Source organism: Pholis gunnellus (assembly GCF_910591455.1).
Source record: "Pholis gunnellus genome assembly, chromosome: 10".
Taxonomy (NCBI): Eukaryota; Metazoa; Chordata; class Actinopteri; order Perciformes; family Pholidae; genus Pholis; species Pholis gunnellus.
The window spans coordinates 10,554,011-10,567,726 of record NC_136537.1 but is presented as its reverse complement, the minus strand read 5'-3'; the positions used below and the strand labels follow the sequence as shown (position 1 = coordinate 10,567,726).

General features: G+C 43.1%; 1 protein-coding gene across 1 annotated transcript in view; it reads left to right on the top strand.

Moving 5' to 3' along the window:
• Positions 1-13,716, top strand: part of LOC306702384 (glutamate receptor 3-like) — a gene marked incomplete at its 5' end in the record, with an annotated part of 75,099 nt that overhangs the window by 18,457 nt on the left and 42,926 nt on the right. The window contains one exon of the mRNA XM_079167993.1: positions 4,515-4,754. Coding sequence (XP_079024119.1) covers positions 4,515-4,754 — 240 coding nt within the window. The remainder of the gene's footprint in view (positions 1-4,514; positions 4,755-13,716) is intronic.

Below are 13,716 nucleotides of genomic sequence, written 5' to 3'. Positions count from 1 at the left end.
ATGCATGGTCCCCTGCAGCAGGAAGGGGGAAGAGGAGGAGGAGGAGGAGGAGGAGGAGGAGGAGGAGGCACGGTTAGCTGCAGAGGAAGAAAACAAAAAAAAAGGGAAAAAGAGTCGGAGAAGGAGCAGATGAGAGGGAATTTTCCTTGTGTTGTTTACCACTCTGTCCCCAAGCAAGCTCCTCTAATGGCTCAGTGTAGATGCACATGGTTGTCTGAGGACTTGTGAGTAAATTAGCATTATTGAAATTCAAGGTGACACTCGCAGAATCATCAAATTATATTAACTGATGTGTTATTTCGTCAGAGTTGGAGTCCGGTCGTCTTATTTCCACCTACAGGACATTTATTTAACTTTAATTTAATTACTGAGAGAGATGAGGACGATGCATTTCTCCACAGCTGCTCTCTCTCTCTCTCTCTCCTGGCTGTACTGTGCAATTTTATTTATTTTTTTCAACCCAAGTCCATCACCAATCTCTGCTCCGCTGGTGGAGCGGGACGATATTATGTGGGAAACAATGTGAGAGGGGAAAGAGAGAGGCACTCAGGTGGAGAGAGATACTGCCACGCTTGAAGAGGATGTATGCTTTGGGGGATGACCAGATGGCTGAGGCAAAAGGAGAGGTCAAATAGAGTGGTGAGGAGAGTGGAGAGAGACAGTGAGGCGTTGAAGGAAGAGGGGGGATCAGTACTGCATGGAGACACATCTCTGAGTGTAGGAATACATACATATACAGCTCTTTCCATACAGTCTGTGGAATCTTTCTAAAAACAAGTTTAAGTTCCGAGTTTGGCTCGAAAGAATTGCAGATAATAGGGAGCTCAATATGCAAAGGTTCAGAAAGATGCAACCAGTCCTTTGTGTTAAAACTATGTGCGTTTTTTGTTTTGTTTTATAGAACTTATTCAGCTGAAATCTTGATGCAATTCACTCTCTCTTTCACGGCAAAGAAACATTAAATTCCTCTAGGTCAATATGTTCCTATTGATTGCTTTTTTTCCCCCTTTCTATTTCCTATTAATACACTTCCCAGTGTATATAGTCTGCTCATTTGTTCTGCTGTCTTGTTATTCACCCTTGACTGAAAGAACAGTTTACTAAAATTCAAAAGAGTAAGAAATATACATGCGCCACAAATTAACGAGGTATGAAATTGGTCCAGCTTGTTACATAAAAGTAGATCAATTAGAAAGTTACAATGTGATGCAGAAGTATGTGATTTAAAAAAGACGGAGTCGCAAAAAACAACAACCCGCTAGCTCATTCCTCACAGGTGATCCCGGCTGTTGGTGATAAGAGCCAACACTCCTTTTGTTTTTCTCCACCAGCACTGAGTGAAACAGCTAATTGTTTTTCACTATTTTCCCTCAGCAGTTTGAGAAAGTGATGGTCGTAAAAAAAGTGAGGGTAATTTCTACCGATGTGAGGAGACATTTGCTTTATCAATCACGATGGACAGCGCTGCTTGTTCCACCAGAAGGTTCCTGGAGCTCAGGTTTACTGTCACCTGCATGCCACAGTATATAAACGCCTCATGAACCCACGCTGCCTCACCGTGTGGCGTGGCGTGTTCGCCTCTGACTAAGGAAATGTGCCGGTAGTGATTAACAGTGAGAAAACGAGGTTTCTGCACAGCACAGCTTGCAGCTTGACAGACCCTGCAGAAGTTGGAGGTGCCGACGGTGTGCAGTTCCTGTGGCAGGATGCCTTGTTTCTGAGGGCCAGAGCTGGTATAGGATGCTGGCAGATCTGGTGCAGGGAGACTGGCCAATGTGTGCCCCCAAAACAGAACAGGTCATTCTTAGTCTAGAACATCCTCGTAAAACCTCACCGCCATGGGAGACCATACCTGCTGGCTCGGATCACTCTAGATGGCACAGCTCATGGGATCCCTGCAACGTGCGAACCTTCCCGCGGCAACCCCGAAAAGGGTGCAGCATCGAGACACTTGACATCTAACGGGGGCAAGAGGGAGGTTACGGGGGACGTATCTGTTACCGAAGCTCGGGCTTGCTCTCAGCTCAACCTAATAAGCAGAGGACAGCTGAGCAGAAAGAAAGAGGCTGCCACATCTGGTCCCCTGGGATAGGTTCTGTGTCAGAACTGGCCCAAATTAAGAGGGAGTGCAGAGAAAACTGGGCCTCAACGAGGACTGCAGCTCCTACCGCCTCCCATTCAGTGAGGGAGATTGCACCACTCACCCTGCAGCACTTGCCCACAATACCGCTGTCCATCTGTTGATTCACTTATCAAGAAGCAGTGTTGTGTGTGTGTGTGTGTGTGTGTGTGTGTGTGTGTGTGTGTGTGTGTGTGTGTGTGTGTGTGTGTGTGTGTGTGTATGTGCCTGTTTGTATGTCTGCATCCTGGCGTGCATGTGGGCATGCTTGTGTGTGTGTCTGTGTGTGTGTGTTGCTGAGAATGGTTGCTTATACCTTGGGAGAGGTGTCTGTACCAGGACAGATAGGGAGGGAATAGAATTAAAAAGGATGAGGCAAATCCCACCAGTGACTAGATGTCCCATACTCACAGCAATTGTGCTTAAGAGCCGTATACATGAGCACCGCCATGTTGTCCTCTTGAGTGCCTGAAAGGTTCGCACATACTGTCGCACTGTAACAAAGTTATTGTGTGCGTACAGTTATGGTTTCAATCTCGCCCAACGTGTCCAGTTCAGCATGGATAACCTTGTTGAGTGCTGAAACTCGTCATTTAGAGCCTTGTTTAGACAAGAGCCTGTTAGCTATGTCTGATGCATCGCATCCTTTAACAATTGAACGAATACCCGTCAGCCAATCGGAAACAAATATTCAACACAGCAATTGCATGAGATAGGTAATGACTGCCTTTCCTCCTGTAATCCAACCGCCGTGCTGGAATATCCAAAGTGTTTACGGATGTTAAGAATGCCTGATTAGCCAGCGGGAGCACTTGAGAGTCAATCAGAATAAGTGAGCAGCCATTCATGATAGGGTGGGAAAGCAGAACGCACCTGTAGCTCTGACTGTTAGTTTACACATTAATGGCTTCTGACTGACTGGAAGTCGTCCCACTAGAGAGCGTGATGAATACACAAACAAAGGGAAAAGTTTTTTTTGCCTCTCAGGAAATGTCATCAGACGCACACAATAACAGAAAGATGGAGAAAAAAACATTATTGTATTACTGAGATGTTCATTCCCTGAAGTGGTTGTTATAGATTTGTTCAAGTGAAAACATTCAAATGATGGTGCAACTGTTTATTTTCTTCTTCCTCTAGTCGCCTCAGAAACTCATTTTCACTGAACAGTCTGTAGATTGTTGACAGGGTGTGTGTGTTTTTTGTCTTTCTCTTCAGAAGTGGGGGGTCAATCTTGCCTTAAAATGTGATCTCTATTTGTTTACCCTGTAACCATGCAAAGCTACCGCTCAGGTGTGTAGCTGTTAGTGACATCGTGGCACCGACAAACACAAACGCTGTGGCTTCAAGGTCGCGGCAAGTGAAGCTGCATTCACTTTGCACTCGAGGCAGAAAGAGCTGTCTTTTTCAGCTCCTTTCGTAGGAGGCAACAGAAGCGGTGACGGGCAGCTCACAGCTGCTGCTTAGAATGCTGCAGTGAGTCGTTCGCTGTGGACGAGGGAACGGAGCGATCACCGGCGGGGAGCTTCTGGTGGGAGCTGGAGACCTTTCGGTGAACGCCGTGGCTTTTTTCCTATCCATTGGCTGCCGCTTTGCCACCAAAACAAACAAGCACACACTGTACCGCTTGCATTTACAGCTGCGGGATGTTTGCTGACATCCTGTCACTATGCGGTCCTCTATTACCAGATCTGCTCACCTTCTGATGCAATGCGTGCTGTCTCTTTGTGCAATGTGTATAAACGTACATTTCTCTCATTCAGATAGGTTATCCGTATGCAGATAATGAACGTTAATACCAGGTGTAAATAGGATTTTATATTGTGATCACTGGGGGGGTTGGGTTCCATTTGGAGCTGCAACGTCATTATTGATGACTCCAATGATTATTTTCTCAATTTAACGAGCACTCCAGTTATTTGGTAATAATACAAAGTCATATAAAGTATTGGGAAACGGTCAAAGCAGCAGAGGCAGAGTGTGGTGTGTCCATAGTCCATAACCAAGCCCGGATAACCCTGATGTCATCATTCGGGTTATTTTACAGGCTGAGTAGTAGGCCATTCATTTCAATCAGGAAGTCTCTCATCAAAGAGTAATAGAAGATCAATTAGTGAGAAAATTAATTGGCAACTATTTCATTTTTATCACCTTGGGCTGTGTAATTATTATAATAAACAGAATCTGTATCATTATTCATATTTTTACAGGACTTTGTCAAATGTCTTTGGGGGGTCGTTTAGAGTGACATATACCCTTAATTGGCTATTAGTGGTGGGTCAAACAACCCAATTGATCTGTTACTGCCTGAAGTGATGAGGCACACGTTTGTGAATGTGCATATTCTTCTGACGTCCTAACGCGTGTGTCCTCTTGTCCTCCTCTGGCCCCGCAGTCTGCTCCCAGTTCTCCCGCGGAGTGTACGCCATCTTCGGATTCTACGACAAGAAGTCCATGAACACCTTGACGTCGTTCTGCGGAGCGCTGCACACCTCCTTTGTCACGCCCAGCTACCCCACCGACAACGAGGTGCAGTTTGTCATCCAGATGCGCCCCGCCCTCCGCGGTGCCGTCCTCAGCCTGCTCTCTCACTACAAGTGGCAGAAGTTCGTCTACCTCTACGACACCGACCGGGGTAAGTGACAGCATGGGCCCTGAAACCAGGACTTGCAGCTTGAATTACAGTGTGGAACCACAGGAAATGTTGCAGGGGCTCAGAATAGCAGCTGCACTCCGGGGTTAGCGGAGGATAGATTTCCCCCGTAATAATTCATGAAAGCCCTGTAAATGCTTGAACTGTGAACACTGCACTATTCTATACAGTAGTTTGGTTTTATGCTAATGTTAAATATACTATATCCACTTGCAGCTCTTAACTCTTGTAATAACACATTCCACTTTAAGAAACAACGCATTTTAAGAGCTATAACCTTTGGGTTGGGATTTTTTGGGAGGTTTTTTTCAGCAGTCGGCTGGTTGGTGTCAGTTAATCTTCTGTTTAATCACGTTGTTGGTATTGGCTTGTGTTTCATCTGAAATGAGGTATGTCACAGCTGCTGCTAAAGTGCTTTCTACAGAAATCAGAGTCTCTGGCTGCCTGTGGGTGCCGCTTATTATGTTGCGTCAATGAGGGTTTTTTGTGCAGTTCCCAGATTGCATTGCCTAGTTGACAATAGACACTGGTTTAATGTGGCGGCATGTCGCGTGTCTGACGACCTGTAAACATGGCGAAGTGTTCATTCCTGGGTGTTCTAATGTCGAACGAGAAAATGAGCTCATTATCTCTCAATAGAATGATGATCCCGTCCTCCGACAGAAACTTCAGTTTGCTCAAGCACCACCTGGGCGGGAGGGATGGATATATATTCAGGATTTGACAGACGAAGCTAAAACATGTCTTCCTCTCTGCGAGGGTGCCAAAAAAGGGTGGCTGCGTATTCCTCCTGCAGGTGCACCTAGCAGTTGGGATGCCCGTGTTTATTTGCTCATTACAGAAAGGTCCAGCTATGCTCCGAGCTATCTGCTCTCTCTGTGGTTCGCCTCACGCCCCCTCTTCTCTGTGTCTTTGCTTTGAGGCAGAATATGAAGTGGGCTTTAGCGGACACAGTCTTTGGGTCTCCGGGCCTGCAAGGTCCAGAGCTGAGGGCCTTAATCCTCCGCACAGCCTGCAGATAATATGTGGTTAATTAGGGTCACTCTGACTAGAACACTCATTGGATCTTTCCCTGCGGATGCTAGCAACCCACACGTCCTTCAGCGCAGCCAATGTTGCCCATCCCTCTGCTTCTCCTCTTCTGTCTGGCAAGTGAGACTGTCTGGGGCAGAGTTGGATATATAGCGGAGGTGGAGAAAAGAGGCTGAAATACCAAAACAGAAGTGGTGTTAGATAGAGAAAGAGAGATGACAAACAGCCGTGTACTTTGAAGAGAAAATAGAAGGACAGAGGGCAAAGGAGGCAGGGAAAGTGAGAAGGAAGAGGAAACAAAACACCGATATAATCCAGCAATTAAGCCAACAGCAGGCGCGTGTGATTTACAGGCTGTTACCTGTGTACAGACTATTCCCTGCGTACTGTACGTACCCGTGCTGAGGCCCGTGCCAAGCCACTTTTACCTCCCTCCTCGCTGCCAGTGGTGTAAGACGATCCCTTATTAGTAGGAGGACATTGGCCCCAGGAGGGGATTAAAGTCGTTTATTGATGCACTCCATCCAGCACTTTGGGGGGCTTTGACACTTGGCTCATCAAGCAGACAGATGTGTCAGGGAGCCTCTACCTTCGCTTATCAGGTAGTGCAGCTCCCCAGGCAATATGGACACTGACTGCTGGCTGAACCAGGAGGAGTGACAAGGGAAAACAGTCTTCAAGGGTGTATGTTTTTTGACCCCTCTGGCTCTGAGGCAAAAGTACAATTGTCAGACAACTGCTTTCGTCTGTATCGTTTTCTGGATTATTTGAGTTGTTTATTTATTTTAATGGTTCCCAACTTTTATTTTGTCTGACGTACCCTGATAAGTACCCCTTCATTGACCACATCCGTCATGTTCAAGTATTGTCTATTAAAGCGTATGTTAGGAACACCACAAAATAGTTCATATTTATATTTAACCATTTATCCATCACCTTTAGCTAATTATTTCAGCTATTTATCCATTACTTTAAGCTAATAATTTCAACTGTTTATCTATTACTATTAGCTATTTATCCATTACTTTTATTTACGTACTTCAGTTATTTATCAATTACTTTTAGGCTGACTGTTTCAAATATTACTTTCAAATATTATATTTGTTAAAATATTACTTTTAACAAATATTTTCAACCTATTAAATATTGATTACTTTTAACGAACAACATCAACTGCTTATAAGTTAAATTTGACAAGTCACTTCAACTGTTCATCCATTAATTTGAGCTAACTATTGTGATGCTTGCTAGCTACACGTAATTACTGACTCTTGTTGGTGGGTGCAGTTAGCTAACAGCTGGTAGGTTACTGGTTATTGTGACAAAAGAAATGTTAAAAAGCAGCATCAAAATAATTATTTTTTGATTTTTATTTTCCTCCTTAAAACAATTACATGAATATGTATTTTTCTTTTGTTTTTAAATTTAGATGAGCTACTCCACAATCGTTCCACGTACCCTCTTACAGCTACAGAAGTATACCCTGGGGTACAAGTACCTGGTCGGGTGTCACTGATGTCTTCAATTCTTTGTACGCTCTCGGTAATGCTGCTTTGGGTCACTAAATTGGGAGTTAATGAAAGGTCATTGTCTTGCTATCCATTGTGTTATTGCATTGTCTGAAAAAGAGGCCTGACATGTTGACAAACGCCACTAAGTGAACTCTGACCTTAAATGTGCCCTAAATAATCTTTACACAAGTACATAAAAAGCAAAGGCGTGTCACAATACGACCTCATAAGCTGCTGGTTCTGACTGGTTCTGATTTCAAATGTTGCTGTAAGTAAACTCTGCTCATGTTGTGCCACACAAAGTAACTGTTGCGATGTACTAAGCATTATTATCTTGAGTGCTTTTTTGCCTTTTTAATTTGTGTCTGATGAAAGCATTGATCATCCATAATAGTGGAAGCAACTTTTCAATTATTCTCCAAACTCTGCTATTCAGGAGACAAAGCGCAGCGCATTCACTAGCTGAGTTCCACCAAGAGATTTCAGTCAATAGAAAAGATTAATTACAGCCACACTATTCATTTGGCTCCTATATTGGGGCTGGCAAAAAATGCTTTTAGTCCTTGGTGTAGTGCTTTCAGTCAGAGAGGGATGGTCCATATGCTTCAGGCTCAGATGTATTGGAGGGAAATGAAGGTAAATTTGTACCCTAAATGCTATTAGGAGACAGCATGAAAGCAGATGTTATGATGAAGGACCTGCACTGGAAGCAAATGGAGCTTCCGCAGGCACTGATATTAATGATTGGCTCCTCTTCTTTTATAGGATGTAATCTATTGACAGGGAACTGTGTGTGTGTGTGTGGGTGTGTGTTTTAACACATGTATGGGTAGACAGAGATGAAAGGTCCAAACAGATATTACCGCTGGTTCTTCTGAATCACTCCCAAACATCACATATGACTCACCGGGAAAGAACTGACAGTCCCCGCAGCGCTCCTTCAACCGAATACTGTGTTTCCCCCCAATTCTTCGTTCTCCAAGAGTGAATATTGCTTATTCTGTCCTTCCAGCTTGCATCAGCAGACAAATTTCCCCTTAAAAATCCCGAGCTGTATAGGGTGAAGGTAGATGGACCTTGACCTTTCTGTTCTGCCGGTCAGGTATGGGCAGATAATTGCCAGGTCTGTGCAGCAGAGACAGATGATTACAGGCTTTATTGTCTCTCCCAGGCACAATCAACCCTGATTCAGCAATCTCACCTCTACTTGATTTATGAGTCACTCTCTCTCTCTCTCTCTCGCTCTCTCTTTGTCTCTCTACGCAGTGTCTTTATATGCTTTTAGCTTTCTCTTATTTCCCTTCTTCTTGAGAGTCTCGTGAGAGTCGCCTAGCTGTGACTGTGGAAGTACAAGAGTGAAAACCTGTCCTGTCTTAAGTGCTGCAAAGTGGTCAAGAAAAGACGAATTGTGAAACAAACCACAAGTGCACAGTGTGAAGTCCAAAACGACAAAAGTGGCAGATTTAGCACCCGAAATTCATACTCATTTTCAACGGTTAGGACAAAGGTAGACAAAAGTGAGCTTCTCATTTCTACCCATTTTTCGTACAACTGTCTCTGACAGATTTCATCAGCTAACGTTAGCCTCACAAGTTGGTTGAAACGCTGTCTCCAGCTGACATCCTTATTCTTCCAGCCGACTTGTTTTTGAATGAGAATCCTGTTAGCTACATACATGATATTGGGCTTGAAGACTCAGGCTATAGTTAAAATGTCCCAGTGTGAAGCTTTTTAGTAGCAAAAGTATAAGATAGGCTAAACCGGGGTAAGACATCCCTCAAGGTAAGAAGCCAAAGCGTGTCAATGGAAGCTGACTGGGAGCGAGAACGTGTTGTCCATTACTTACTGGTTGGCTCTTTTGGTTTGGGAAAGGCTATCAAAGGACACCACTATCTTAACATTTGAATGTGTATTAAATGAGTATTGTTCTAATTGTAAAGCTTGACAAGCCCGCTGTGCCTAGTCACAGTCGCTAAGCAGTGATTGGACCATCGCTGCATGGGGGAGGGGTTAAGAAAAGGGTCAATTGTATACCTGTCCTTCCCTCACGGCTGCTGTTTCATTCTGCTTCATCAGTGTCCACGTCGCTCCCCGTGCCTCTCTGTGTTCCTTTTTATTTGTCAGATTTGAAAAAATCCTGTTCACCTTGAACTGAGCAGCTAGACAAAAAAATTAATGAAGATGTAAGTATGACTGATGGAGTCCTCTGATGGCGGGAAAGCACTTATATTTCCCATTGACATTTAGTGAATATCAATCTGCAGTGGTATTTTGTGGTAAGACCTGCGGATGCCACCTCTTTATATCCACGATGATGTTGTGAGACACCGGATTTTACCCCGTCTCACAATATCCATCGCCACACCGATGCGTTGATGACATATGAATAACAATGGCGGGCCTCATGTCGGCGCTTTCCATCATTCCCTCTGCAATCGATATTCTGAATGTGATATCGTTAGGAGGAAAGCGATCCAACACGTATCCGCTGCACTCAAAGCACAGGGCTATTTACTTTTATCATTTAACTGCTGACAGTTGAAATAGCTTTCGATGTCATAGCCTCATTATAGCACCAGGAACTCAAATGTTCTTTGAACAAAAACCTGCCAGGTGGAAGCTTTATTCCAGCATTTAGTCCAAAATATCTGCAGGGCACTTCTTTCATTCACTCTGTCAATATTTCCAATGACCCCCAACTGTTGAGGAGTCAATTCAGCAAACTTATATGGAACAATAAGGCGCATGAACAGTATTGATCCTGAGAGGTTGCTGCAGTATTTGTAACCAAAAAAGGGAGCAGCTTATTATGAAACATGCAAATATGTGCAAATTCTGACCTATACTATATGGTCTCCAAAGTGTGTGCAGGCATTTAATACAGTATTTATCTGAGTCACATTTATTGTTAAAGGTCTTAAAAATGCCAATATTGAATTAAAATGTTGCTTCTTATTGCAAAACACAAGCAAGCCCTTACAGTGCAGGAAGAAGTTGAACTATACGCCAAATCTTCCCTCAAGAAAAATGTAGTCACTTTAAAAAAAACAACTGAATCAAATAAGACAATTTCAGTTTCTTCACCCACATTTTAAATAGATGCCAGAATAAACAGCAGGGTTTTATTTACCATTATAAAGCTTTTCGCACGTTGTTGTTAAAAGCGCCTGAGAGTCCATTTTATTTATTGTTTCGGCTGTATGGTTTTAATTTATTCATGTTTTATTCATTGGAGATTTTTCTTTTTTAACTTTTTTTCACAATCCAATTCCAATATCTGAAAATTCTTAAATAATGTAATTAATTGTTTTTTGAAAGGGTGTACTTGCATTATTATGCTTTTCATATTATCATGATATCAGGATAAAATCACATTAAAATGACAATACATTACATAATACATAGTATTGTTTATCAAAAAACTGAAAAAAAAGGTTACATAGCAAATTATAGGCAGGCAGGTAGATTTCCTGTCACACCTCAACCTTTTACAATGAAAGGCTTCTGTTTTTTCCCTTAACTTATCAATTAACGATACATTTCTTAAAGGTGACAAATAATTTGCAGTCAGCTAATTTGTAATAATTTACAGTACGCAATATCAAAGAACAAGCCACTCAGTGACTGTAAAATTTAAAAAAGGATCATTTTTATGCCCGGGTCTGTATTGAGGGTCAGAAAGAGTTCGACTGCAGCATGTGACAAAAGTGACTGAGTAGAATCAGTGTGACGCTGTCAGCCGGCATGCACACACTGCTGACAAGCTGCTTGTGTGATGTGGCTTGTGTAGCATTCAAGTCACATGTAGTTGCGGCCAACAGTGGCCAATGTATCAAACAGAAGAATTTAGCTTTTCAGCCCAATACAGACCATGTTAAATGTATCTTCTTATTTATCAGGTGTTAGAAATAACTCATCTTGATATTCAGTCTTTCATTTTATGACTATTTGAAGGGCCAAATTGCCCTCCTTAGCTTGTAATTTCCATTCCAATTGTCTCTTTCCAGACAGAGTTGTAATTTCCATGCTAAATAGCAGTAGAGTTTAATAAATCAGAATTAAGAAAGATGTGGATCGTGGACTGTAGTCCTTGAAGTATGAGCGTGGTGTAAATTTCCTAAATTATATGGAAAGTGGATGAGAATTCTGAACATGTGATTGCCTCTCTAATGGCTGCTAATGTCAGTGGATGGGTAATTATTATTACATGATTATTTGCAAACATGCTGAAAGGCCAAATAAATCAGATTAATGATATTCTAGTTGCATCAATCAGGACCACTTGGCTATGAATGGGACCCCTCGTAACTCACCACAGACCCTGTTGATCAGCTGTTAAACAGGCAGACATGAGAACTCCAGCCTGGCACAATTGGCAGAGTGACGCGCCAACAGGGCCAAGAGGCTTGTGGATGGGAGGCTTGGATGACCGCACAGAGTTAGCCTCGTTTCTTCTAGTTCCTGCCAAGCTACTGTAGATAGAAAGATAGAAGGACAGATATGACGGGGGGGAGGCCAATCAGGCAGATACAACCAAAGCAAACCTTGCTCCCTATTCTTCTGCAATCCCTTTAATTGGCTATCCAGAGACAGTTGCCTTTGTTCCCTAAAAGAGTCAAATAATTAATGTCTCCCGCTGCTCTCCTGGATGCCTTTGATGGCAAACCAAATCAAGTCTGTCCTTTAATTTGACTGTAGTGGTTTGGCATTGCTCTCACTGTTGTAAACAACATAACAAATCAAGCAATGCGCTACACTACCGAAAAGGAAAGTCCAAACTCCAGTGATTAAACACAGGGAGACAGGCATGAAATGGCTATTCCTTTTCTTGTACATAATCAGTTAAGAAGGTGCGGTGACTTATTTTCATGTGCAGTGTCATTAGTTTGCAAAGCAACGTGCTGCCTTTTCCCTTTAAATTTGTTATACAAGTCATTTTTATGCCACTCTGACACATTTCACACAAATAATGTCTAGTCGAGTGCGATGTTGTCTCCCACAATTGTTGATTATACCCTCTGCTCACAATGTGAGATAATAAGTGTGAATGCACAGCTCCCTACTGCAACCACGTCTATAGACCACAGCTTGTTTCCTTGGCTCTGTGGTCTCATCACAGCTATAATGGCACATCAGCTGCACCCAGCTGAGACTTTACGCACACAATATGCCTCTTGTGCTTTAGTGGCCCTCTCCTTCACGCCGGCTTCATAACAGCTAAATTATGCATGCATCGGGAGAATAAATCAGCCTGGACATGCTGACAAGAAAGGGCACATCAGAGAAGCCGTAAAATGCACAGGAAAAAATAATATTAAAGAAATATGGACGAAGCGATGCATCACTGACATTTTTTTGCTCTCGTTTTATTTTTGCGCGCACAAACAGGTATCACTGCCAAAGTGACATCCAAATATACAGATAGTCCGACCTGCAGTGGCAACCTCTGTAATTCAGTAACCCCTTGAAAAACCTGCAAGTCAAAAGAAGAGATTGGAGAGCCATGGCCTGTCACAATAAGCACACAATGAACCTCTATGCTGTCTCTGTGTCCCTTTTTAACTGAACCTGGAATAAAGCCATTTTACCACCTACCCACTGCTAGCTTCAGCAGCCATGAAATTACTGCTGGGAGCTTCTTTTTTTTCATTATAACAAAAAGGTCCTGGCCTTTGCTTCCTGCTGCCATAGTAGAGGTTGATTTCTTTGATGTTACGCTATCTTACAGGGCCAATTTGTTTGTAGAAACAACAAATATAATATATATATTCTCAAGTGTAAACACAAGAGTAAAATAGTGTATGGACTCCTTTCATTAAAGGTAAGTCTCTTTTTTTTGTCATTTGTCCTTCATTTTCAGCTGATCAGCCACAGCTGGCCAGAGAGTTTGGTGCAGCACTTGATCAATCCCATCAATCCCTTCGACCCACACACACACACACACACACACACACACGCACACAACTCTATGTCATGTGTTGGCGCACATGCTCATCTGTGTTTATGTGCTGACATCAGTACGCCTTGTGAGTGAGTGAGTGAGTGAGTGAGAGAGAGAGAGAGAGAGAGAGAGAGAGAGAGAGAGAGCGAGAGAGAGCAGGGAACAAAGACGGGGAGAGATGGAGAAGCTCTGTGGGTGGATTTTCGCTCTCTTCCCTCCTACATGTATGCACTTCTAAAGATACAGACATCATGCTGCTTCCGTTTGATTTGACATGTGCTGTCTTTTTGATTAGGACAACACTTGGCAGTGAAATGATTTCTGGTTGTAGGCCTACTGTAAACAACACATCAAAGCCTTGGCTGCACACTTTTGGGGCTACTTTGGCATTCGCGTCACGGCGATTGCAACGTTCCCGCCATGGAGGCAAAGCCTCCTCCTCCCGCAGGCGGAGAGAAGT